Below are 27,295 nucleotides of genomic sequence, written 5' to 3' on the forward strand. Positions count from 1 at the left end.
ACTTGCATGTTCATATACACCTTTACTTGTTTGTCTTAATATATTTCTGCATGAATTAGCATCTACATAACTGCTTTAACCAAGTATTATATAAATAATTTCATTCAAAATTCTGAAGTTCTCTTTCTAATATCATCCTTGATCAGGTTCCACATTTCCTGCATATTGATGTGGTATTTGTCACTTTCCTTTTTATTATTATATTTTTATTTTGTCACTTTTCAACTCAGAAATAACTTAATGACTCCTGACTTCACCACGGATCAACTAGCAGTTTTTAAACTCACTTTCTTCATGCTCAACACAGCTATATGTTCTATGCAAAATATCCAAATTTTCTTTCAGATGTACAATAAAATTTTTTTTTCAGCAAAACAACGAAAATATCAGTATAAAAACTGCACAGGGAAATATTACAGATACCACTCTGGATGTAAGAAACTAGGGTAAGCCCTTCGTCGAAGGTTCAAGGAAAGGAAAAGTTTATCATTTAGTAAAATAATTGTAAAGTGCTTGCATAATGCTGAGAGAATTAAAAGGAAGACGTGTATTCAATCAAGTCAAGACTCGTAGCTAAAAGTGCCTCTCAGAGGCTGGTAGAACTTTGTGACCTCTGTCTCACAGTTGCATTGCTTCATGAACCAAATGTGTGTTTTCAGCAAACCTCAAGTGGCTGTCCAAAATGAACTGGCTGGATCTGATGGATGAGAGAGTTAAATTTTTGTTTTACTGCTAGTGTGTCTCCTTTGAATTCTGCATGATCATTTCCGTTTCTCCCACAGTCCTGCGATTTCTAGCTATTTTGCATAATTATAATGACAACCTCATAACTCTGGAAAATTTTTATTCATTACCCTGGTGTCTTCTTGAATCAGACTAGCATGTTCTATTTTTTCTTGTAGGAGACTATCAAGCATCTGGCTTATTAAGTGTAACTAGAGAATAGAAATAACAAAAATGTATATGTAAATGGCTAGAATTTGGGGCATGCAGGTTATTATTTGTTCACTATATTAAAAAGTAACTATGTAGCTGTTGACCGCGGACCCCTCTACTTGAGGGATCCAATGAAGGGGATCCAAAAAGGAATATTCTAAAATAATTTTTTGAGATGGAAAAAGGACAGTTTAGAATAATATTTTGAGATGGAGGAAGGACAGATATGGGAGCAGGGAAGGAGATATTTTAATTGAGAGAGCCATTTTGGGACTTGTCTCTGGATGGGTTCCCAGGAATCCACGGGGATGACCCCAGCTAGGACCCTGGGTAGTGGAGAAGAGGGGGCCTGAACTGGCTTTGTCTTTCAGTCAGACTGATAACTACCTTGAATATCACCATAAAACTTTCGTCCTTGGATGGATGGAAACAGAGACCCTCATCAGAGCACTGGACTGAGTTCCCAAGGTTCAGTTGAAGAGTGGAAAAAGGGAGAATATGAGCAAGGAAGTCAGGACCACAAGGGGTTGGTCCACCCCCTGAGACATTGTGTCTGAGCAAATGGGAGCTCACCAAATCCAGTTGGACAGGGACTGAACGAGCATGGGATCAAACTGGACACTCTGAATGAGGTTGACAATTGGGGCAGACTGAGAAGCCAATGGTAATGGCACTGGTATTTGATTCTAGTGCATGTAATGGCTTTTTGGAATCCTAGTCTATTCGATGCACACCTTCCTAAGCCTGGATGATGAAGGCAGGAGGGCCTTGGACTTCCCACAGGGCAGGGTACCTGCCCTCTCTTAGGACTGAAGGGGGAGGGGTGGAGAGGAATGGGGCAGAGGGAGGGTAGTGGGAGGAGGGGAAGAAGTGGAAATTTTGCTTGGAATTATTTATGAAGTAATAAAAAAAATTTTTTAAAAAATTCCATGAGGTGCACCTAGTATAGCTGGCGTTTGAGAAGTGTGGTCAGGGAATATACTTAGAGTCAGATAGGATGTGTGTGACCTACTTGATAAGAACAATAAATAAAGAGAGATTCCATGGTAAAACGTCAGAAAGAGCGAACAAGAGGTATAACACACAAGGAATGTCATTCTATCTGGCTGCCGCAGCAAGGAAGAACCTGGGAATTCATAGTGATGTTGCAAAATCGCAAATCCATTCTTAGATTCTGCCATAAATTGACAGAATGCAGAAAATACAGCCAGAGATAAATAAAATTACAGGCAAAATGATCATAGTGGTCATGATTTACAGTATCACCGTAAGGAATGACACTGTCTCCACAGAAGTCGAGTTGTTTCTCACTGGAACACAGTCGCTCACATTTGGGAGCACACGAGTTTGATGTTATTGCTTCTCCTCCTGTAATCTGCTAAGTTAACTGCGCTCAGTAACACTAAGTGGTCTATCCATGTCAATTTTCACAGAGACTATGGGTTTTAGGCTCAATTTTAATTAAGAAAAATCTTTAAGCTACAACGTCTCATTAGTTTGCATGGTGTTCTCTGTAAGGTCCTGAAAAAAAATGTTTTTTATGGAAGTTTTAATGAGAACTACATATACTTATTCTATTCATACAGTATGTTATGAGTCACACCTTAACCCCATGGCCGTGCATTTGAGGGAAACATTAGTTCACACACCCCACACAGAGTACAGTTTTAAATCTGCAGTCTGGTGAATTACATGCTTCAACAGTTTGAAACTCATTCTCTAAAGTTTACTGACTTTTAAATGCCAAGTCGTGACAAGGTCTTCTGTTGAGGGCTGGCTTTTGGGTCCTGTCTGGACCCAGCACAGTCATTACTGACTTCACAGTCTCTTAGGAGGCTGAAGGCGTTACTCATTGCCATAGCACATGGAAAGCACACACCCAGCACTGGCTTGTTTTTAACACCACCCCAAAAAGGAAAAAAAAAATGAAGTCATCTAGAGAGAGGAGCTGCTAAAATATAACCACCACATCAGCTAACAGTTTTCTGCTCCTAATTTTTACTGTTTGCAAGACAAGAAAGAACAGGATATGCATTCCATTTGTGCTGCTAAAGCACAGAGAACGTGCACCAGAGAAGTGCGTGAAAAACTGAACCTAGAACACATATTATGAGGTACTTTATAGAAGTACTTGCTTCCCATCTGGATCATCTGAATTACTGTGTAAGCCATAGAAATAATTAGTGTAATGGGATTGCTTTTATTTTTATAGCACCTCAAATCTATTGATTATTTTAATGTTGATCTTGTAAGAGACTTACAGTGCATCTGAAAAATTATCTTTTCTCCGTGTTTATACAGTTTATAGGGTTGTCAGTCGAAAAGTAACAGCAAAATTAAGTAGTTATTATATTTATAGTCATAGATTATAAAGTACTGTGAGTTACATTACTGCTGCGTTAACGAAAATGACAATAGTGAAAAGAGCCTACACTGAGAAAGCATAAAAATCACAGATGACAGAAGAAAAACAAAAGCAGCAACATAAAGCCAACAGGTTGCTGTGAATTGATTTTGATATTTCAATCTTTAGTGATAAATTTGGCTAGTGTTTTTAAGCCTCTTAAAAGCTCTTACGATTAAATAGTATCTATTCAAATGAAGGTTCAATTTTGAGAGGCATAATTTTACAAGTTAAGGCTTCAAGTATCATTTTCCTGTTGAATTTTGGAAGCAGACTTCCAAATCTTAATGACTTTTGTAAAAATCAGTCTTTGTCTTATTTCTTCTTTTTTCACTGTTATATGAAAAATTGCAACTAGAGAAAGAATGAAATTGTGTGACAGAAATACTCTTGAAGCCAATGGCACTTTCATCACGAAGTGGTAGGAGCTTTGAGGGGCAGTCTACATTTTAGTCAACAGTGCCATTCAGTCTTATATCAAATTGCTTATATCAAAACCGTGGAGGTAATATTGCTGCTAATGGTTACAACAGAAGCATGTTTGCTAAAATATAAGTCAATGAAGAAAATATTAATCATATCTAAAGTTTGTGGAAACAAAAATGAAAAATAAAATGCACCAATCGTGCAGTGTGGGTGACAGATAATCTCAATAAGACTTTCAATTTTGTATTAAGTATTTAATAACAAAATAAGATGCTTTGTACTGAAGTGGAAATGCATTTATTTCTATATGAAAATGTAGTTTTCAAGTAAAGGAAATAAACAAAAGAGCTCGTGACTTTGCCCCCGTTTCCCTTGTCTAGGCATCAAACATCCAGTCATCTCACTTCACTTCTGCAAGTCCAAATGTTGACTGGAGAAAATAGAATGCTGAGAAAAATTACTTTTCTGTAGGGGACAAGCATTGTGGGATGTATAAAATCTTTAAATAATAACGCATTATATAAATATTTGGTTATTTTGTCAAATTCTTGGCCGTACTTCTCTCTGCTTTATATATTTTTAAAATACTATTATATTGAGACAAATTTACGACTCTGGATAAGTGATAATATGAATGAAAATGCCTGCCAACCCCTCTCTGTGATATTTTAAGTGTCAGGTTTCTGTTTCTGCAAATGTGTGTGTCTTGGTGCTTTTTCTTTAGCTTCTTTGTTTCTCTTAGCCTGTATTGTCCTGCTCTGATTAGTTTTTATTTTATTTTATTATTTGGCTAGATACCTGTTTGTTTTTTTAAGGGAGAGAGAAAGAAAGGGTGTGGATTGTGTTGTGTGAAGAGGTGAAGAGATGAAAGAAGTTGTGGGAAGAGAAATCATAATGTGCTGTATGAAGAAAAAAGCAGTCTCTTTTCAACAAGTAGAAGGAAGAAAAATCAAAACCAATAAGGATAATGTCTTAAATCTCAACGCATGCTTGGATTTGAAAAGAAGTGCTGAGTGTTATACTCTAGTGAATCCTGGAGAAAGCATATTGATTAATATTTCTTCCTAATTACTGAATGCACCTTTAGGAAATGCTAACCTACCAATTGTTGAGCTGGATACTCTATACTCCTCAAACTTTGCAGTAGCTTAGGCTTGATGGTTACCTCTCAAATGCAGGATCTGTAGACTTCATTCTTCATAGCTTCAGAAGCCTTTGTGTTGGTCAGTGTCCTTCCAATTGCTTGACAAAGAAACCAAGGTTAGATGACTAACCAAACCACCTTGGTTGCCTGCAGGAGGTGCTGGGTTTCCCAAATGTAGGCTGCCACTACAGATGCTCCTGCTTCTCCTGTCCCTGACGCCTGTCATGTGAGCAGAAAACAGAGCCTATGGTAGCTCTTTGGGAAGATATTTGTGTGTGTGTGTGTGTGTGTGTGTGTGTGTGTGTGTGTGTGTGTGTGTTAATAAAAGGATATCTGGATACTTTAGCCCATCTCTCCCTTAAAATAACATTTTTTTTTCATTTCTTTCCTCCGCAAATGTGAAAGGAGGTGTCGCATGTGTATGTCTGTATACGTGAGGTTACATGTTGCACATGTGTGTTGAAGCTCAAAGTTGATTCTTGGTCTCTTTGTCCATTATTTTCCACTTTATTCCCTGACCAGAAGCCTTTCTCTTCCACAAGTCTAGCTAGATAGCTTGCTCTGGGGATCCCATCTTTCTGGAGTCCTGGGATTCCTGCCCCCCCCATCTGCTACCTTTTGTTTGTTTTCTAGGATTCATTCTTTAATTCTTAACTTTCATGGCAAGTGTTTTACCTACTTAGTTATCTCCTCAAAGCACCATAACAGTGAATTTTTAAATAAAAGGAATGAAATGCCTTATTTTCATGTTTCTGATGTAAGAAGATGAAACTTCATCCCTGGAGAGGAAAGCATACCTTTGTCTCTGTGGTGTCCTTCATGGGTTTCAAATGTTTTTTTTCTTTTCAGGCTTTTCCTGGAAACGTCAATTCTGACAGTGTGGTCCGACATGACCTGCAGCATGCCATTGTTGCCCGCTATGTCCGCATTGTGCCCCTGGACTGGAATGGAGAAGGCCACATAGGGCTGCGTGCAGAAGTCTACGGCTGCTCTTACTGTGAGTGCCAAATGTCAAGGTTACATTTGTGTCATGGGTCAACATCGTTGAAATTGCAAACTTTATTTTAAAGTTGCTTACTTTTTTAAAAAACAAACTGACTCACACATATGTATGTATAGAGCAGTGGGTTTTTTCATATTTTAAGATATAAATATATAACACACATACGCATATAAGGATAGACTGAGTGCTGAGGAGGTGAAATGACTGCTTGAACTGTATTAAGTCCCGAGGTCTGTTCTCAGCACCGCATAGCTAGATGTGGTGTTTGATGCCCGTAATCAGAGCAAAAAGCATGAAGAGAGGAAAAAATAAGAAATTAAAAATCATCCGCAGTTACATAGTTTGTGACAATCATGAGCTGACATGAATGAGGTCTTGTGTCAAAACAAGTTATTTTAAATGGAGTGCCTTAACTGAGGGAGATAGAAGGTGACTTTGCTTACTACACTGAAGTAAGTAGTAGTTAAAATGAATGAATTCTAATGAATTATTTAAAAGCAGGTGATCTACCCAAGATCCACCCTTCTGGCATTTGCTAAAGAGTTAAGATTCATTTTGAAGGCTTACTTTGACTCACCATGTCCCCCTTGACTTGCCATTCTTCTTTAGATATCAACAACTGGAATTTTTAAGGGTTTTTAAATATTTATTTATTTAGTTAGTTAGTTAGTGTGTGTGTGTTTGTGTGTGTGTGCTTGTGTTTGTGTATTTGTAACATGTGTGTGTCCCTGGTATGTGCGCAGTAAAGGACAACTATTTGGAGTTGGCTTTTTCCTTCCATCATTTGGTAATGGAGACCTTAGACAGTCAGGCTTGGTGGCAAGTGACTTTAGCTGCTGAGACAGTCTGTCAGCCCCCACCACTGGGTTATGATAACAGTTATGTTTTTCACTTTTTAAGTTCAATTTTAAATAAAATGTGTTTTTTTATTTAATTGTGCTTTAATCCCCATCCTTAAAAAGTTCTTAACTATACCACACCTGCATCTAATGGATCCAATATGTGGATTGGGAGGAGTGGAAGGCTGCTATCTGTTTTCTCTGCTAGCAGTAAAGTGGGCACCCATTATCCAAGATTTTCAACAGGAGTGTCAGTAGGTGTCTAAAAGTGCCGTGTTGAATCTTAAATATACAGCTGTCTATCATGCACACACATCTATGATAAAGTTTGATTTACAAATTAGACGTGGTAAGGTATTAAGGGATTTGCAATACTAATAAAATAAAACAAACAATTTGCTGTCCATAAAGATGCTTAAACCTCAGACGTCCTTTTTCTGTTTCTGTAATTTTATATTGTATATCTTAGGAAATAGTTGAATGTGGGGCACCGAAACCATAGAAATCAAAACATCAGATAAAAGCTAGGAGGCTAATGTATTTCTCTTTCTCTTCTGCCCTCTTCCTTTCCTACTTTCTCCCTCGGCTGCTCTTTACCTTTCCTCTGGGCCTACTTATCTCCCTGTGTTTGTATTTACATCTTCTGCCTCCAGAGTATCCCAGGCACATCAAAACTCTATCTGCAGAAGTTCCTTTAGGTCAAAGTTGAGGATGGATTCTTTTAAAGAAGATATGTCTTCACTTATTTTCTTTGTGAATTCTTGCTAACACAAAGCCACTTTAAAGATTGCTGCATTTTTGAAGCTACTAGACAATAAAAATTTTATCTACAAACACTGGCTTCATAACATTAAATTTCTAGTATTATATTTTCCTGTCTGCTCAAGAAATGTTTTTCTTATTCTGCCAATTGCACAAAGGAGAGAAAATGTTTGGAATAGACAGGAAGGGGAATTGGTACATCAGCTTTTGTAAGAAATATCCCATTATACTTTTACCTATCATTTCTTACAGACCCATAAACATAACTCGTCACTATAACCATAAAGTTCAAAATTCCTTCTTTAAGAAGACCACTTAAAATTAATGGGACACTTAATATTTCATAATAAAGAATATGTAAAGTTTTCATGTCTGTGAGAATTTATTTGCAAAGACTCTTGTAGGCAGTAGTTACAGAGATAATGAAACAGTATCTTCTGAGTTCAGAGACAAATGCTTAAGAATGCAATAAAGTGGCCATGAAATTTGTTTAAATGTTCATACATTAAAATTATTTTCTCATTGTATTATAAATATATATATATATTTCCATATATAATGAAAAGAGGGATAGATTTAACTCATTGGGAAAATGTAACATTACAAGGAGATGAGTTAGATCTTTGGGAGAGCCAACACAGAACCCCAACATAAATTAGGGTCCTTGCTACTATATGTTATGATATTCAGGTACACAGAAGACAGAGCATCATCCTACTGGATTATCGTATTAAAATCTATATTTATCCATATTAAATCTATATATCTATAATAAAATCTATATTAAAATAGCTATATTTTGAGATATTAATTATTCACTCTTATTCTACTGTATAAACTAATATTCAAATGTATAAACATTGAGTTGTCCTTAGCTTTTGTTTGTTTTGGGTTGCTGTTAGTGTTTCTCATGGTATAGCTATAAGAAGTTGTGAAACTCTGTCATCCAGGTGTGACATGGGTCTTACTTTCTTGAGATCAGAACAGATATAATTATCTGTATGAGACCCTCACAAGATTTGCTTCACTTGTTCTGTTCATACTGAAGAATAAAATAGGCAGTGCATATGTCATTGGGTACTTCTGCTCCAGAGTATATGCAAGCTATTAGCATGGGTTGTTGGAGAGAGAGAGATCCTTCTTCCTTGTTGTTTCTGCCTATATGTGGATCATATCATGCTCAGTTAAATTCATGAGTTCCTCAGGTTAGCCTTGGGTAGAGTTATCATTTTAGTATGTCCTCATTTTCTAATATGAAGTGCAGAGATGCTTACTTTTGCCTCCCTAAGAAAGAACATACAATAGAGGGCATGGTATCATACTAGTGTGTGGTGTGCGTGCATGTGTGCCTGCATCCGTATGTGTGTATATGTGTGTGTGCGTGAGTGTGTGTCTGTGTGCTCAACTTTGGTCAAACGGACTAAAGATTTTATTAACCGGTTATGTCCAATTACATATTTACAAGTTCTGTGAGAATTCCTGTTTGTCTACAAATCCATACATTTTAAAATTAATTTTAAGGTTTTGTACATGTTCATTACATATCATTAGTTTTAGTGATGAGTATCCTGACATTTTGGAGAGGATAGAATTGCGGATCACTACTGTTGTCTTTATTTTTGAAGTATTTATTCAAAATATCTGCTCATATTTCTGGGTGCAGTATTTTATTAATTAATTAATTAGTTTTAAATGATCAAAGCTTTTTCTCTCTCATTTTCTCTCTCTCTGTCTCCCACACAGCCCTTAAGAACTCTAGACATCTCATTTTTCATATGCTTTTCTTTAGGAGTAATCATTTCAAAATATGTAGTATAACTGAGGTCATTTAAAATTCACAGTAAAAGAGAGTCTTCTCAGTTGTAGTTTAAATATGACAAGACATTCTATAGTCATAGTCAGTCCAATTTTAAGATGTAGAGTCTGTTCCCTCAGGGGAATTTTCATCACAACTGTGCTTTGACAATCACAAGACAGAAAGAAGAAATAGCTGAAACAAAGCAGAAGGGCAAACTTTCCTAGGAGAAGTCTTCCATGGAGCAAACATTATATATGTTAACATTTATGTCAATAAATATCAGTGCAGTATATGAGAAGCGAAAACATAACATTAAATAAATATAAGATCAAAATTGAAAAATAGCATTATAATTGTATGGGTAGTAGTCCCCAAGCACATTAGAGCTTGATTCTTAGACCCTAATTTCTTGCTAAAACTAAGTTTGCACTTGGGATAGGCAGTCCTGGCACAGGGAGTGCAGCTTGCATTACCCAGGTGGGCACTACCTCCCCTTAGGTCACTCATATCACCTTTAAGAGGGCTCAGCTGAGGGAGATTGCACAGGTAGAAAAAAAAGAGGCACTGTGGACTCTGACTCCAGAATGACAGCACAGCAATTGCCTATCAAGAAACACTGCAAGGACCAAACGCTGTGGGAAAACAGGACTCAGCTCAACCCTTTGATGGAGTATGGCCTTGCACACATCTTGATTTCATCCCTAGGATACTAGTTGGTGACTCCTATCTCAGAACAATAAAAACAAGACAAACAAAACCAAAATCAACCTTCAGATGTGAACCGAAGTTTAGGATTGTTCTTCATAGTTCAAACAATAAAGCCATGCTAGCAATAACATGATGCTAGCAAATCAATCTTTACAAGAAATAGCTCTCGAGCAGTGCCCTCCAGCATGCTACAAATGTCCCCTCCCTGCTCCAGGGGCTGGCCCCAACTACTTACCAAAGGACTCACCATCCAACTATGACAACTAAAAGAGTTGACTTTTAATTGTTTAAAATCTTTCTGGATTTGAATTTAAATAATGTGACATTTGGCTACATGTTAGAGTGAGGAGTTGGAAAAACAAAGCCCTCTTTGCTTTTCCTTCCATGTTGGTGTGATCCAAACAACGCATAACTGCCGGTTTACTTTATTTTTAAATGATTCCCTCTGAGCTTTTTTTCCTTTGTTTGGAAACCAATTTAATATTCCGAGGAACTCATTGCTGTCCAACGGGTGAGGACTCCCCACTCCTCTGAACACACCAAAGGTACAGAGCACATCCTTCGTAATCTGTTTTTATTTCACATTTTAAAAAGGTGAACTATATTCATCATAGAGAAACAATGTGTGCCACATTTATGATAAACTTTCCGGAAGTTACCACTGTTTAAATGTGAACTGAAATATGAACTAGAATGGATGCTTAGATGACTTTGCTTTGCCTTACACTTCTGTCCTCTGCATAATTGTCTTTGTCTTCAAGCAGGAAAGGCAGTGTGGCAAACGTCGATCAGACTCTCCCTCCCACTTGTCTCCATTAGTAGATAGAAATGCAGTGTGTTCCCGGGCCTCAGCAAGGATGACTGTAGCCGCGAGTACTCCTGTGGAAGAGAGAAATGCATTCTTTCATCCTTCTACAAATGCCTTGAAGGCTTGTCAGGGGTCTTTCTTAATGGGCGGCTAAGGAGGGAGAGCAGAGTGGGAACACTTTGCTGAGTGAGCACGTTTGTACTCCATGCTCCCCTATTACTTCCTGCAGTTCTTCCATGATCATTTTGGCATTTGAAAAATTAGTCTCCTTCCAGGCTGAAAAAAAAAAGTTACCTCTTGTTACTTTCAGATGGAGAAGTTTAGTCCCAGGCCATTGCTCCGCAGCCTCCATATCCTTTCTTGCTCTAGGTCCCTGACTTTTTCTGAGTTCTAATTCACCCCTTGGAAACTCATTTGCTATGTCCCCTCTGCATTTAGTTTCCTTCAAGTTAAGTGAATCTAATCCGTGCTGTAGTCTTAAAATCTCATTGATGATTATCTCACTTGTCCTTAAGACAGCTCTGACCCTAACCCTTTTACTCCACACAGAAAGTATGACAGGAAGTAAAAAAGAGAAGCCTCCATTTAATAACCGTCATATATGACTGCTTTATAGAAGCATTCCATTTGCAGAAGACAGATGTGCAGTGTAATGATAATTTCCTTCAGCAAATTCTAAGTTAGTTTTTAACCAGAGCCTTCACAGCTCTTAGATTAGCTGTTAGACTGAGAATTGAGAGTACCAACTATTGTACTCTGATAACATTTTTTTTAAAGTAATTTTATTAAATTATAAAAAGTTTCCATTTACGCCCCTCCTCCCAACGCCCTCCCACTCCCCCCCTCCCTCTCCTCCTCCCTCTTTGTCCCCAAGGGCAGTCAGGGTCTCCTGCCCTGTGGGAAGTCCAAGTTCCTCCCCCCTCCCTCCAGGTCCAGGAAGGTGAGCATCCAAACAGACTGGATCCCAAAAATCCAGTATATGCAGAAGAAACCAGTCCCAGTGTCATTGTCAATGGCTTCTCAGAAAGACTGCAGGCCAGCCACATTCAGAAAATCCGGCCACATTCAGAGAATCTGGTTGGATCACATGCTCGTTCAGTCACGGTCCATCTGGCCTTGGTAAACTCTCATTAGATCCGACCCCATGTATCAGTGGGTGATAGTATCCCTCGCAGTCCTTCGTCATTTTCTTCCTCCTTCTGCTCCTCATTTGGATCTTGGGGGGCTCAGTTCGGTGCTCCAACGCGGGCCTCCATCTGTATCGCCATCCAACGCCAGATGAAGGATCTATGGTGATAAGCAAAATATTCATCAGTATGGTCACGGGCCAAGGCCGGTTCAGGCACCCCCTCCTCTGTCCAGAGAACAATCTGGGGATCTCTCCTTGGACCTGGGATCCCATATATAATCAAGTTTCCTGTAAACTCTAAAATGACTCCCTTAGTTGAAATATATTCTTCCCTGATCCCACATTCATCCTTCCTCCCTTCCCCCCATCTCGGTCAACCGAGCTTTCTCCATTCCTCCCCTACTCCCTTCTCTCTAACCCTCTCCCCTTCCAACAACCCTCCCACCCCCCCACCCCCCATGCACCCAAGGTTACCTGGGACTCTTGACTATTTCCTACCTCCTGGCGGATAGCTAAATAATCTTCATCAGGTTCGTCTTCTTATTTAGCTTCTCTAGGATCACGAATAATAGGCTCAAAGACCTTAAATTATGGTTAGAATCCACTTATGAGTGAATACATACCGTGTTCCTCTTTTTGGGTCTGGCTTACCTCACTCAGTAAAGCGTTTTCTATGTCCATCCATTTGCATGCAAAATTCAAGATGTCATTATTTTTTACCGCTGAGTAAAACTCTAATGTGTATATGTTCCACACCTTTTTTAACCATTCTTCTATTGAGGGGCACCTAGGCTGTTTCCAGGTTCTGGCTATTACAAATAGTGCTGCTATGAACATAGTTGAACAAACACTTTTGTAGTATGTTTGGGAATCTCTAGGGTATATTCCCAAGAGAGGAATTGCTGGGTCCTGAGGGAGGTTGACTCCCAGTTTCCTGAGAAACCGCCACACTGATTTCCAAAGTGGCTGCACAAGTTTGCATTCCCACCAACAATGGATGAGAGTTCCCCTCATTCCACATCCTCTCCAGCATAGGCTATCATTGGTGTTTTTAACTTTAGCTATTCTGACAGGTATGAGATGGTATCTCAAAGTGGTTTTGATTTGCATTTCCCTGATCGCTAAGGAGGTTGAGCATGACCTTAAGTGTCTTCTGGCCATTCGAAGTTCATCTGTTGTGAATTCTCTGTTCAGATCAGTACCCCATTTTTTAATTGGGTTAATTAGAGTTTTAGTGTCTAGTTTCTTGAGTTCTTTGTATATTCTGGAGATCAGACCTTTGTCTGATGAGGGGTTGGTGAAGATCTTCTCCCAGTCAGAAGGCAGCCTTTTTGTCCTACTGACAGTGTCCTTTGCTTTACAGAAGCTTCCCAGTTTCAGTAGATCCCATTTATTCATTGTTTCTCTTATTGTCTGTGCTACTGGGGTCCTACTTAGGAAGAGGCCTCCTGTGCCTAAATCTTGTAGACTACTTCCCACTTTCTCTTCTATCAGGTTCAAAGTGGACGGATTAATGTTGATGTCTTTAATCCATTTGGACTTGATTTTTGTGCATGGTGATAGATATGGATCTACTTTCATTTTTTTACAGATTGACATCCAGTTATGCCAGCACCATTTGTTAAAGATGCTTTCCTTCTTCCATTGTATACCTTTAGCTCCCTTGTCGAAAATTAGGTGTTCATAAGTTTGTGGGTTAATATCTGGGTCTTCTATTCGATTCCATAGGTCGACTTCTCTGTTCTTATGCCAATACCAAGCTGTTTTCAATACTGTAGCTCTATAATAGAGTTTGAAGTCAGGGATGGTAATGCCTCCAGAAGTTCTTTTATTGTATAAGATTGTTTTGGCTATCCTGGGTTTTTTGTTTTTCCATATAAACTTGATTAATGTTCTCTCAAGGTCTGTGAAGAAGTTTGATGGGATTTTGATGGGGATTGCATTGAATCTGTAGATTGCTTTTGGTAGAATTGCCATTTTTACTATGTTGATTCTCCCAATCCAAGAGCAGGGGAGGTCTTTCCATTTTCTGGTATCCTCCTCAATTTCTCTTTTCAAAGGCTTAAAGTTCTTGTCAAATAGGTCTTTCACATCCTTGGTTAGAGTGACCCCAAGATATTTTATGGTGTTTGTGGCTATCGTGAAAGGTGATGTTTCTCTGATTTCCCTCTCCGTTTCTTTATCCTTTGTGTATAGGAGTGCCACTGATTTTTTGGAGTTGATCTTGTATCCTGCCACGTTACTAAAGGTGTTTATCAGCTGTAGGAGTTCTTTGGTAGAGTTTTTGGGGTCGCTTATGTACACTATCATATCGTCAGCAAATAACGAAAGTTTAACTTCATCCTTTCCAATTCGAATCCCCTTGATCCCCTTATGTTGTCTTATTGCTATTGCTAGAACTTCAAGCACTATATTGAAGAGGTATGGAGAGAGTGGACAGCCTTGTCGTGTTCCTGATTTTAGTGGAAAGGCTTTGAGTTTCTCTCCATTCAATTTGATGTTAGCTGTCGGCTTGCTGTATATTGCTTTTATTATATTTAGGTATGATCCTTGTATCCCCAGTCTCTCCAACACCTTTATCATAAATGGGTGTTGAATTTTGTCAAACGCTTTTTCAGCATCCAATGAAATGATCATATGATTTTTTTCTTTCAGTTTATTTATATGATGGATTACATTGATAGATTTGCGTATGTTGAACCATCCCTGCATCTCTGGGATGAAGCCTACTTGATCATAATGGATGATTTTTCTAATGTGTTCTTGGATTCGGATTGCCAGTATTTTATTGAGAATTTTCGCATCGATGTTCATGAGTGAGATTGGCCTGTAATTCTCTTTCTTGGTTGTGTCTTTGTGTGGTTTTGGTATTAGGGTGACTGCAGCTTCATAAAAGGAGTTTGGCAGTGACTTTTCTTTTTCTATATTGTGGAATACATTAAGGAGTATAGGTATTAGCTCTTCCTGGAAGTTCTGGTAGAATTCTGCATTGAAACCATCTGGTCCTGGGCTTTTTTTGGTAGGGAGATTTTTGATAACAGCTTCTAGTTCTTCACGACTAACAGGTCTATTTAGATTGTTCACCTGGTCTTGGTTCAACTTTGGTATATGGTACTTATCTAAAAAAATGTCCATTTCTTTTACATTTTCCAACTTTGTGGCATATAAACTTTCGTAGTAAGATCTAATGATTCTCTGAATTTCCTCCGTGTCTGTGATTATGTCCCCCTTTTCATTTCTGATCCTATTAATTTGCAAGTTCTCTCTCTGCCGTTTGATTAGTTTGGATAGGGGTTTGTCAATCTTGTTAATTTTCTCCAAGAACCAGCTTTTTGCTTCATTGATTCTTTGAATTGTTTTCTGTGTTTCTATTTTGTTGATTTCAGCCCTCAGTTTAATTATTTCCAGTCTTCTACTCCTCCTGGGTAAATCAGCTTCTTTTTTTTCTAGAGCTTTCAAGTGTGTTGTTAAGTCTCCAATGTGTGCTTTCTCTGTTTTCTTTAGGTGGGCACTTAGTGCTATGAACTTTCCTCTTAGCACTGCTTTCATTGTGTCCCATAGGTTTGAATACGTTGTGTCTTTGTTTTCATTATATTCAAGGAAGACTTTAATTTCTTTCTTTATTTCTTCCTTGACCCAGGGGTGATTTAGTAGTTGACTGTTCAACTTCCATGAGTTTGTTGGCTTCCTGGGGGTACCATTGTTGTTGAATTCTAATTTTAATCCATGGTGATCTGACAAGACACAGGTGGTCACTAATATTTTTTTGTATCTGTGGAAGTTTGCTTTGTTACCAAGTATGTGGTCAATTTTCGAGAAGGTTCCATGGGCTGCAGAGAAGAAGGTATACTCTTTCCTATTTGGGTGGAGTGTTCTATAGATGTCTGTTAAGTCCATTTGATTCAGTACCTCCAGTAAATCTCTTATTTCTCTGTTAGGTTTCTGTCTGATTGACCTGTCCATTGGTGAGAGAGGAGTGTTGAAGTCTCCTACTATTAGTGTGTGTGGTTTGATGACTGCCTTGAGTTCTAGAAGAGTTTCTTTTACATATGTGGGTGCCTTTATATTAGGGGCATAGATATTCAAGATTGAGACTTCTTCCTGATGAATTGTTCCTGTTATGAGTATGAAATGTCCATCTCCATCTCTTCTGATTGATTTTAGTTTGAAGTCGATTTTGTTAGATATTAGAATGGCCACACCCGCTTGTTTCTTAGGTCCATTTGCTTGGAAAACCTTTTCCCAACCCTTTACTCTGAGTAGGTGTCTGTCTTTGTGGTTGAGGTGTGTTTCTTGTAGACAGCAGAATGTTGGATCCTGTTTTCGTATCCAATCTCTAAGTCTGTGCCTCTTTATAGGTGAGTTGAGACCATTGATATTAAGTGATATTAATGACCAGTGATCGATGAATCCGGTCATTTTTTTTGGGTAGTAGCGTGTATGTGTTTTCCTTCTTTGAGTTGTGCTTGTAAAGGGTCGCTAGATGTCTGAGTTAATGTAGGCAGTGTTGGGAATGTTGGATTCCTTGGGTTGTGATTTTCCTTCTAGTATTCTCTGTAAGGCTGGATTAGTAGCTACGTATTGTTTAAATTTGTTTTTATCCTGGAATATTTTGTTTTCTCCGTTGATAGTGAACAATAGCTTGGCTGGGTAAAGTAGTCTGGGTTTGCATCCATTGTCTCTTAGTTTCTGCAGTACCTCTATCCAGGACCTTCTGGCTTTCATGGTTTCCATCGAGAAGTCTGGTGTAAGTCTGATAGGTTTACCTTTATAAGTTACTTGACCTTTTTCCTTTGCAGCTCTCAATATCCTTTCTTTAGTCTGAATGCTTTGTGTTTTGATTATTATATGACGAGGGGATGTTTTTTTCTGATCTAGTCTATTCGGTGTTCTGTATGCTTCTTGAACCTTCATAGGAATATCGTTCTTTAGGATGGGAAAGTTTTCTTCTATAATTTTGTTGAGTATATTTTCTGGACCTTTGAAATGCAATTCTTCTCCTTCTTCTACTCCTATTATTCTTAGATTTGGTTTTTTTATTGTGTCCCACAGTTCCTGAATGTTTTGTGATGAGAATTTGTTGGATTTGCTGTTTTCTTTGGACAGAGTGTTTAATTTCTCTATGGTGTCCTCAGAGTCTGAGATTCTTTCTTCTATCTCTTGTATTCTATTGGTTAAGCTTGTTTCTGAAGTCTCTGTTCGTTTACCCAGATTTTCCATAGCCAGCCGGCCCTCGGTTTGTGATTTCTTCATTGACTCCATTTCAGTTTTCAAATCTTGAACTGTTTCTATTACCTGTTTGATTGATTTTTCTTGGTTTCCCAGAATTTCATTTACGGATTTACTCATTTCTTCAAACTTTTTGGTATATTTCTCTTCCATTTCTTTACTCATTTCCTCAATTTTTTTGTTATACTTATCTTCCATTTCTTTACGGCAGATTTTCACCTCCTGTTTAAGTTCCTCTATTATTTTCATAAAGAAGCGCTTAGAGTCGATTTCTTCTATTTCTTCTGGAGTAGGGTGTTCAATTCTTCTAGTTTCGAGCTCCCTGGATTCTGGCGATGTCATGTTGCCTTTCAGGTTGTTGGAGGAATTCTTGCATTGGCGCCTGCCCATCTTCCCCACTCTGGATGAAACTCCTCAGCACTTTCTGGATAGAACTCCTCAGCACTCTCTGGGTAGGACTTCACAGCACTCTCTGGATAGAGCTCCTCAGCCCTCTCTGGGAAGAACTCCTCAGCAGGGCAACAGGGCTAGCTGGTCTTCCCAGGACCCAGGAGACAAAGGGCCCGCAGCAGTGGGGGGAGAGGAGGGGTCCCTTGGAACACCGAAGACCCTGCCGCAGAAGCTGAGGGGGGAAGGGCTGTCCTCCCTTCCCGGACAGGCAGGCAGGCTGCCCAGGCTAGCACCCACTCACCTCTCTGGGAAGAACTGCTCAGCAGGGCAACAGGGCTAGCAGGTCTTCCCAGGATTCAGGAGACAAAGGGCCCGCAGCAGTGGGGGGAGGGGAGGGGTCCCTTGGAACACCGAAGACCCTGCCGCAGAAGCTGAGGGGGGAAGGGCTGTGCTCCCTTCCCGGACAGGCAGGCAGGCTGCCCAGGCTAGCACCCACTCACCTCTCTGGGAAGAACTCCTCTGATAACATTTATATGGATCCCAATATGGATGATCAACTACTAAGTTCCAGATGATTTAACCTGAGAAAACCATAGTAGAAAGTGAACACAAGTATAGAAAATTATTTCTAAAGGAGCTGTGTTCATCCTCTTCTGATGGGTTACTGTCACAAATTCTTTCCAATAACACCATCCCTTCTAGGGACTACAGCTACATCCCATAAATATGTTCTACCAAGACAGGAAAATTCCGCCATGCACATACATATGTTTTGCTCACAAGGGCTTTTGTAACTTTCTCACACAGTGAGCAGTGAAACATGAATTTGGTTCTTCATAGCTCCACAGAGGATAAATTTTAAATAAAGATGATAGCAGAGTTGGTTTTATTTAAAAGTTCAGAGAGACACATTGTCTAAAAAATATACCCAAGCTTGAGGTGGTAAACCTTCATTTTCAGCATTCAATGGCTGAGCACTCTAGTGTCTAGCTTTGCAAAGCCTCTTTTGTGTGTATGTGTGTGTCTATACTTCACTATATGCATATGCCCTTTTTAAATGACACTGGTTATCAGATTTAGGGTGTACTCTAATCCAGGAAGAATCCCGATTAATGTATGAAATCGGAGAAGTTATCAAATCAGTCCACATTCTATGGTTCTTTGTATGTATAAATTTTGAAAAATACATCAATACAGAGCTGTATTTTTTTTATTAAAGTCTACAACAATTGAGATTATTTTAGGTGGGCATAGAAAAGAAAATAGCTCTAACAAAGAACCCGTGCTGTCCTGTTTATATTGCACATTTAATCTTGTATGGGCAGAGGGAACACTGTGTTCTCAATTTCTCTGATTCCATCAGGGAACATTTCCTAATTGTCATATGTGTTTGGGCATTTGGAAACAACTAAATCATGATTCATGTCCTCTGGAGGACTGCGTTTTGAAAGAAGATGACAAGTAAGTGTCTGGCTATGGAAGCGCGAACAAGACAATTTCATCAGCATGGGTAATGGCTTAAAGCAGAAGCCAGCCACCTTCTAAAGAATTACAGAAGTGGAATAAAAAAGTATTTCAGATAAGAAATTCTAAAACTAGATTTTTCCACTGCTGCTAAACGCTAAAATGAGAGCGTGTAGTTCAAATGAACAAAAATGAACTATTTTAATATTGCCTAGCATGTTAATACATTTCTATAAAGATTAATCAACTTAATGAACAAATGACATTACACTACTTATAAAGTGTTTGTCTAATTTACCTTGAAATGCAAATCTGATAATATTACATCTGTGCTTAAAGAAAGTTGATAAGGTTACATTGACTAGGAAGTCTATAATTAGTTTGAAATATACTTTCTCTGTGTTTGCATAAAATTCCACATCTAGTCATTGAGCTACTGGCAATTGATGTCTTATTGGGAAAAGTCAGTTTTTTTCAGGATTGTTATCCTTGAGAGGTTGCCCATTCTCCAGTGGGTGGTCATAAGCCCACACACATATAGGTATTACTGCATAAACTCATTCAGCTTAAAAAACGGAACACATGAAGTTGGGAACAAAAATAAGGGGTAGGGCAGACATGGTTGAGGAGGTAATCTGAGTAGATTTTATCAAAGCACATTATACGTATACATGAAATTTTCAAACAATAAAAAATTTAATAAAACCCACTTGTATATTGGTTGAGTATGGCATGTAGACATAATTCAACTCAAATCCTGATATGAAAATGAAGCTTTATTAGAACATAATTAATTACAAAATAAGCTAAATTTTAAATAAATAATACTCACCAGGCCCCTTTGTTAGTTTCATAGTTTATCATTTCTATCTTGCAATTTATGCTCCACTAATTGAAACTCTCCATTTCCAAACACACAGGTGACATTTTTTTTACATGTGTTCATGCAACCTGTTCTACTTGCCTGGAAAACAGCCCCCTTTTCCTACACCTAGACAACTTTTTTTATCTTGCAGCAAAGAGCTCAAATATAATTTTCATTACAAATTATTTTTGCTCTGGAATAGTCTAAATCATCCTTCTTTCTACTCTCTTTATAAATGGGAATTGTTTCCCAAAATAACCCCAGATTGTAAGGTAGACAGGCAGGCAGGCATGTTTTGTAATAGTGTACATGCACATTCTAAGATGTATGAGTATAGATAGGCACACTCATAGCTCCCTCTGGAAGTGATAATGAGACAAGAAAAGTCACTCTGATAGCACTCTGATATTTGGAAGATTATGAAAAATATACCCAAATCATCCATGCCTTGTTTTCTCCTTACTTCAAAAAATGTCAAATGCAAGCTAAATATATTAAAAGACAAAAACATTATTTAACATTATAAATATAAATATAAATAAATCACGAGTGAGTTGCACAATGGTTCTAACTCCTGGATCAACATTTGAAAGTAATGTTTAAAGTGAAAAAACAAAGGTTAATCAGGAAAAACATATGTATTCCTATTTTTCCTGTCTGTGAGAAGATAGCTTGTCAGGACTGAATTATTTTTGTGTGAATTTCTTCACTGATAAAATAACTACTACTGAGTTGGCTTGATGAAGAAGTGAATGCAACCTTCTCCTTGGGCACAAGTTCGCATTTTGAAGACCTGCGTAGCGTAACACTGATTTAGATGTGAAAATTGCATTGCTTACCAAGATGTCTAAGTTTAAATTTACTCTCAAGAACTTTAAAAGTGACGTTGACTTATAAAATCAACGGAACTAAAATAGCTAGCAAAGAACAGGGAAGAAAAGTGCATTTAAGCTCCTCTGTGCTTCTGAATTATGAATTGTTTGCTCCCGTCATAGAAATGAGATGATGTGAATTTTTTTTACTGTCCACAGTCATCCAAAATTCATTCATTAAAATAATTTTTCAGGAAAAGTAAACAAAAGCAGAAGTTTACACATATTATTGCTCCTATTTGACAAAGTATTGAAAGAGAACTATACTCAGGTGTGTGTTACAAATAAGCATTTTAATTAGTGCAGAAAGATCCATATGTGCACACCATCAGAATGTTAAGGCTAAGAAATTCCCCAAAGACCTTCCAAGAAATACTTTCTTTTTCTAATGAGACCCAAATCCACAAGGTTGTGTGACTTGCATAAGAGAGTTAATTATGTTCCTGGAAACCCTGTATAATCCTCAGCCCTGCCCCACCTCTGAAATTTAATAATTTTTCATCACGTTGATGTCTGCCCTGATTTTTCTTCCCTACCCACAGTGACTTTCTACAGTCTAAGCAATGACCCACAGATGATATCATTTTGGGTCTTCTAATGAGCATAAGCATTGTCTGACTTGTCAACTATCACTATGAGAGCATACAGAAGATATTCAGTAAGGACAATATCTCAGTAACTGTTTACCTTCCAGATGTCCAAAGGCGATTCAGATGATGAGATGACTGATTCTTCTATAATGAATATCAGGGATTAACTCACAAATAAATACAGCTTATTTTCTCATGCTTTGGGAGACAGAGTTTATCTATCTTAGCCAATACCTTCTCAGGCAACCCCAGTTCTGAGAGACCTTACCTTCTGCACAGAGCACAACAATGCTTATTGAGGTAGTGAAAGGCAGGAAGGGTCTAAGTCACAGAGATGTACATTGTCAACATTTAAAAATCAGGTATCCCTGTTTACTGAAAGGAAAAGAAGTAAAAAATAAAATACTGCAAATATATACAAGATTCTTTTATTAGTTTTTATTCTGAACTATAAGTCTCAATATCTTTTTACCTGTTAAAATTGTCAAATCAGACAAAAGTAAATATTGAGGCAGGCAGTTATCATTATCATGATGAATTAAAAGGAACAATATAATATAATAATCATTTAGTGTGATCACTTCTCAAATAAAAAGCAATCTAAATCATGTAAAGTAGAACTTACCAAAACTTATTTTAAAATGCTTCTGCTAGAATAGCATCATTTCTTTTATTAAGGTTTGAAAAAATATTAATTTTAAAATTATAATTCTTATATTTAGTATTATATTGAAAATATTGCATTAGTCTTTCCAATCCTCAAGTTTTTTTGCACAGGCCAGGAAGGATTGAAGCTGCCTGTGCTGTATTTTATTTCCAGCTAGATGGAGGAAGAATATCAGAATAAAAAAGACACTCTTACTTTGAATATTTACCCTCAAGCATCCTAAATCTGAGTGTCAGGAGGAAAAAGTATCTAAAAAATATGTGTTGAAGAGGATGACCTTGTTTGGGATTCTTATATAAACATGCTTAGCAGTTCTGTGATAGAATTATTGAATGAATATGCCCTCTGGTCAGCAACCAGAGTCCACTCCTCACAGATCAGCAGGTACTGGTCTTGAGTCTGAAGAAGAGATTTGGATTTGGCAACTACATCCTCGTGAGCAGAGTTGGGAATAGAACACACACAGTCATTACCAAGGTTTCCAGTTTCCTGACTGTGAGGCACACAGCCTCTGCTTCACTCTTAGACAATATACTACAGTCTCCTAGTTTATTTCCCCAAATTATAGGTAATGTTAAGCTCTAGATAAGAGGTTTAATTTATAAGTCTGTTTTCAATCATGCACGTTATATTAACGCTTACTTTAGCATAATCAACGATGTCGAAAAAGCCCATGTTACATTCTTTCCTCCAGGATGTCAAATTCCATCATAAAATCACATCATTGGTTAGTACTATTTTATTTTTTTAATGTTTCAGAGTGTTACTTTATTCACAACGTTTTCTCCCAAACCAGAAGAGTCTTTGTGTAGCTTGATGTCAATTCCAAGGGTCATTCATTGATCTTAGGAAAAGGATACCTTCAGTGCGTATTCACATAAATAATTACCTAATACATTATTTACAAAGAACACAAAATCTAGATAAGACTTTAAAACTGACTGATGGTACATAAAAGTTGTATTATGCAACATAACCCTACCACCTGGTTCATAATTAAACCAGATATTAGCTTCCTAAAATTGTTCTACAGATATTTAGTTACTGCTTCCTGGCCAGAATGACTATATAATGTTTCTTTCTTTGTATTTTTTTATTAAAAATTTACACCTCCTCCCCACCTCTCCTTTCCTTCCCTCTCCTTACCTCCCCCTCCCTCTCTAGTCCTAAGAGCAATCAGGGTTCCCTGCCCCGTGGGAAGTCCAAGGTCCTCCCCCCTCCATCCAGGTCTATAAAGGTGAGCATACAAACAAACCAGGCTTCCACAAAGTCAGTCCATGCAGTAGAATCAAAACCCAGTGACATTGTCCTTGGCTTCTCAGACAGCCTTTATTGCCAGCCACACTCAGAGTATCCAGTTTGATCACATGCTCCATCACTCCCAGTCCAGCTGGCTTTGGTGAGCTCTCATTAGATCAGTCCCACTGTCTCAGTGGGTGGACGCACCCCTCGTGGTCCTGACTTCCTTGCTCATGTTCTCCTTCCTTCTGCTCCTTATTTGGACCTTAGGAACTAAGTCCAGTGCTCCAATGTGGGTCTCTGTCTCTATCTCCATTCATTGTCAGATGAAGGTTCTATGGTGATATGCAAGATTTTGATCAGTGTGGCTATGCGACAAGGACAGTTCAGGCACCCTCTCCTCTGCTGCCCAAGGAACAATCTGGGGACCTCTCCTTGGTCCTGGGAACCCCTCTAGAGTCAAGTCTCTTGAAAACCCTAAAATGGCTCCCTTATTTAAGATATTTACTTCCCTGCTCCCATATCCACCCTTCCTCCATCCCACCCATTCTATTCCCCCAAACTTGCGATATTAAGTCTGTTTGTATGTCGTATAATGCATAACACATTGACTGAGAGAACTGAGACTGGTTTGGTTTTAATTTTGGTTTTCCAGGGAATTGAACCTAGGGCCTCACACACATTAGGACACAACTCCATCACTGAGTTGTATCTCTAGCCTTTGGTGTGTTTTTGATTTTGAGACAGAATCTCTCTCACAAGTCACCATGACTGGCCTTCAACTGATATCTCCTTTCTCCAACCTGTTACAGCTATTTAAACTCTGAAATACAATATGTTATGAAGAAAGCACATTTCAACAAGAGGCAGCTTTTGTTTTCTTTGTTTCTATTTTGTTGATTTTAGCTCTCAATTTTATTATTTCCTGCCATCTAGCTTTCTTGGGTGAGTTTTGTTTATTTTGTTCTAAAGTTTTCAAAATTTTAAAATTCCAAAATTTCAAAAAATTGTGGAATTTTTCCAGCTTATTTATGTAGAAATTTAGGGCTATGAACTTTCATCTTAACAGTGCTTTCATTGTTTCCCTTAAATTTGAGTATGTTGTGTGGTCATTTTTATTGAAATTAAGGAAGTCTAATCTCTCTATGTATTTCTCCCTTGACCCATTGATGCTTCCGGTGAGCATTGTTTAATTTCCATGTTTTTGTGGGCTTTCTGGAATTAGTGTTGCTGTTGAATTCTAATTTTAAGCCATGGTGACCCAATAGGATACGTGGGCTTATTCCAGTTTTTTATATCTGTTGAGGTTTGTTTTGTTACCGAGTATATGGTCAGTTTTTGAGAAGGTTCAATGAGGTTCTAAGAAGAAGGTATATTCTTTAATCTTTGGCTGAAATCCTCTATAGATGTCTGTTAAATCCATTTGAGTCATAACATCTGTTGGTTCTCTTATTTCTCTGTTCATTTTTTGTCTGACTGACCTGTCCAGTTGTCAGAGTGGACTATTTAAATCTCCCACTATTAGTGTGTGGTGTCTAATATATGATTTAAGCTTTAGAAGTGTTTCTATTACATATGAGGATGCCCTTGTATTTGGGCATAGATGTTCAGTATTGAGGTTTTCTCTTGATGGATTTTTCCTGTGACTAATATGAAATGTTTTTCTTTGTCTCATTGATTGATTTTAGTTTGAGGTCTCTTTTGTTAGATATTAGGATAGCTACATCAGCTTGGTTCTTAGGTCCATTTTATTGGGAAAATTTTTCCCAACCCTTTACTCTGAAGTGATGTCTGTCTTTGAGGTTGACGTGTGTTTCTTGTATGCAGCAGAAGGACGGATTCTGTTTTCATATCCAATTTGTTAGCCTGTTTCTTTTTATAGGTGAGTTGAGTCCATTTATATTAAGGGATATTAATGACCAGTGATTGCTATCTCTTGCTAATTTAGTTTTCATTGTTGGTGATGTTTTTTTGAGTGATTTTCCCTTCTTTGGAATTTGCTACTGTGAGATCGTCAATTGTGTTTTTGTTGATGTAGCCAACTTCCTTGCAATGGAATTTTTCTTCTAGTACTTTGTGTATGACTAGGTTTGTGGCTAGGTATTGGTTAAATCTCGTTTTGTCATGGATTATCTTGTTTTGTCTTTCTATAATGGTGGAAAGTTCTGCTGGATATAGTAGTCTGGGCCGGCATCAGTGGTCTCTTAATGTCTGCATAATGCTTGACCAGGACCTTCTGGCTTTCATTGTCTTCATTGAGAAGTCAGGTGTAATTCTGATAAGTCTGCCTTTATCCGTTACTTGGCCTTTTTCCCTTGCCACTCTTAATATTCTTTCTTTATTCTGTGCGTTTAGTGTTTTGATTATTTTGTTGCAAGAGAATGGTTTTTTATCCAGTCTATTTGGTGTTCTGGAAGCTTCTTGTATCTTCATAGGCATATTTTTCTTTAGGTTGGGAAAGTTTTCTTTTATGATTTCGTTAAATATATTTTCTGTGCTTTTTAGTTGACAACTTCTCTTTTTTCTTCACCTATTATTCTTAGGTTTGGTCTTTTCGTGGTGTCCCATATTTCTTGGATATTTTGTGTTAATCTTTCATTAGATTTAATGTTTTCCTTGACTGATGAGTCTATTTCTTCTATTGTATCTTCAGCACTTGAGATTCTTTCTTGTATATCTTGTATTTTGCTATTTATGCATGCATTTGTGGTTCCTAATCATTTTCTCATGATTTCTTTTTTCTATAATTCCCATGGCTTGTGTTTTCTTTATTGTCTCTATTTCAGTTTTCAAGTCCTGAATAGTTTTTTTCATTTGTTTGATTGATTATTCTTAGTTTTTTTTAAGGCATTTGTTATGTCTTCCAAGTTTTTAATTGTCTTTTCCTACATTTCTTTGAGGGAATTTTTCATTTATGCTTTTTAAGGGCCTCAAACATTCTCTGAAAGTTATTTTTAGATAATTTTCTTCTGCTTTATCTATATTTGGTTGTTAAACTCTTGCTGTTGTAGGGTCACTAGTTTTTACTGGTGTCCTGTTGTTATTTGTGGTGTTGCTTGTGTTCTTACCTTGTCTTCCAACTTTTCCTCTGATTGGTGTAGTTGGGGCTGTCTGTGACTCTGGTGATCAATCTTCCGGGTGACATTGTATCCAAGACTCATATGGTTGCTCCTCGTGGTGCATTCAGTGCCACAATTCCTGTTAGTTACTTCATGATCCTGAAGGTTACTCAGTGTTCCCAGGGTTTGTTCTGCCTCTGTGGAGTTCACTGCCTCAGGCCTGTTCCAGTACAGGTTGCTGGCTCAGTTCTGTTTCTGTAAATGTCCCTGGTCTGGATCTGCTCCTGCAGAGGTCCCTGACTTGGGGTTAGTCCCACAAAGGTCTCTAGCTTTTTCTACTCCCTAGAAGGTTCCAGAATAGGTTGCTTCCAGATAAACAGAGGTCCTATGATGACAGAAATCACAAAATAATTTGACACCAGTTCAGAATTGTGAATAATAAATGGGTCATTTATTTAAGGAAAAACTTATCACTGTCCTAGATAACAGTTCTCTACATGAACAGGAACAGAGTCTAGCAGCCTGCAGCAGAGCTGGAAGCAAGAGAGGGAACACACACCTTACAGCTTCTTTTACAGTAGAAGACACCACACCAAAGTGAGCTTGTATCTTAAAGGCTATTGACTGAAGGAGCATAATGTGCTTCCACAGCACCTCCCCCTTTTGTTTAAATAAGAGAGTTCCAAACCCAATACAAAACTATATACACTAGGAACAGATATCAAGTATAATTAGAATTACAATCAGCATGAACAATATTAAGCAAGAAATGTATGCTAAATGTTTTAATAAACATAAAGAGTCTAAGTTTTGTATAGGAAATGGCTTGGCTATATCATAAGACAATAGTAACCACAAATATATAATCTTCAACCCCATCAAAGGCCTGAGAAGGGAGATAATAGTGTTTGAGCGGGCAGGAAGTACAATCAAGCAGCTTCCAAAGTGAACAATATATGACTG

At 38.0% G+C, this 27,295-nt stretch overlaps 1 protein-coding gene across 1 annotated transcript in view; it reads left to right on the forward strand.

Moving 5' to 3' along the window:
• Positions 1–27,295, forward strand: part of Cntnap2 (contactin associated protein 2) — a 2,060,022-nt gene that overhangs the window by 783,981 nt on the left and 1,248,746 nt on the right. Inside the window, exon 4 of the mRNA XM_085683653.2 lies at positions 5,760–5,907. Coding sequence (XP_085539779.1) covers positions 5,760–5,907 — 148 coding nt within the window. The remainder of the gene's footprint in view (positions 1–5,759; positions 5,908–27,295) is intronic.

This window comes from Myodes glareolus, chromosome 25, assembly GCF_982192425.1.
Source record: "Myodes glareolus chromosome 25, mMyoGla1.1, whole genome shotgun sequence".
NCBI classification, from domain to species: Eukaryota; Metazoa; Chordata; class Mammalia; order Rodentia; family Cricetidae; genus Myodes; species Myodes glareolus.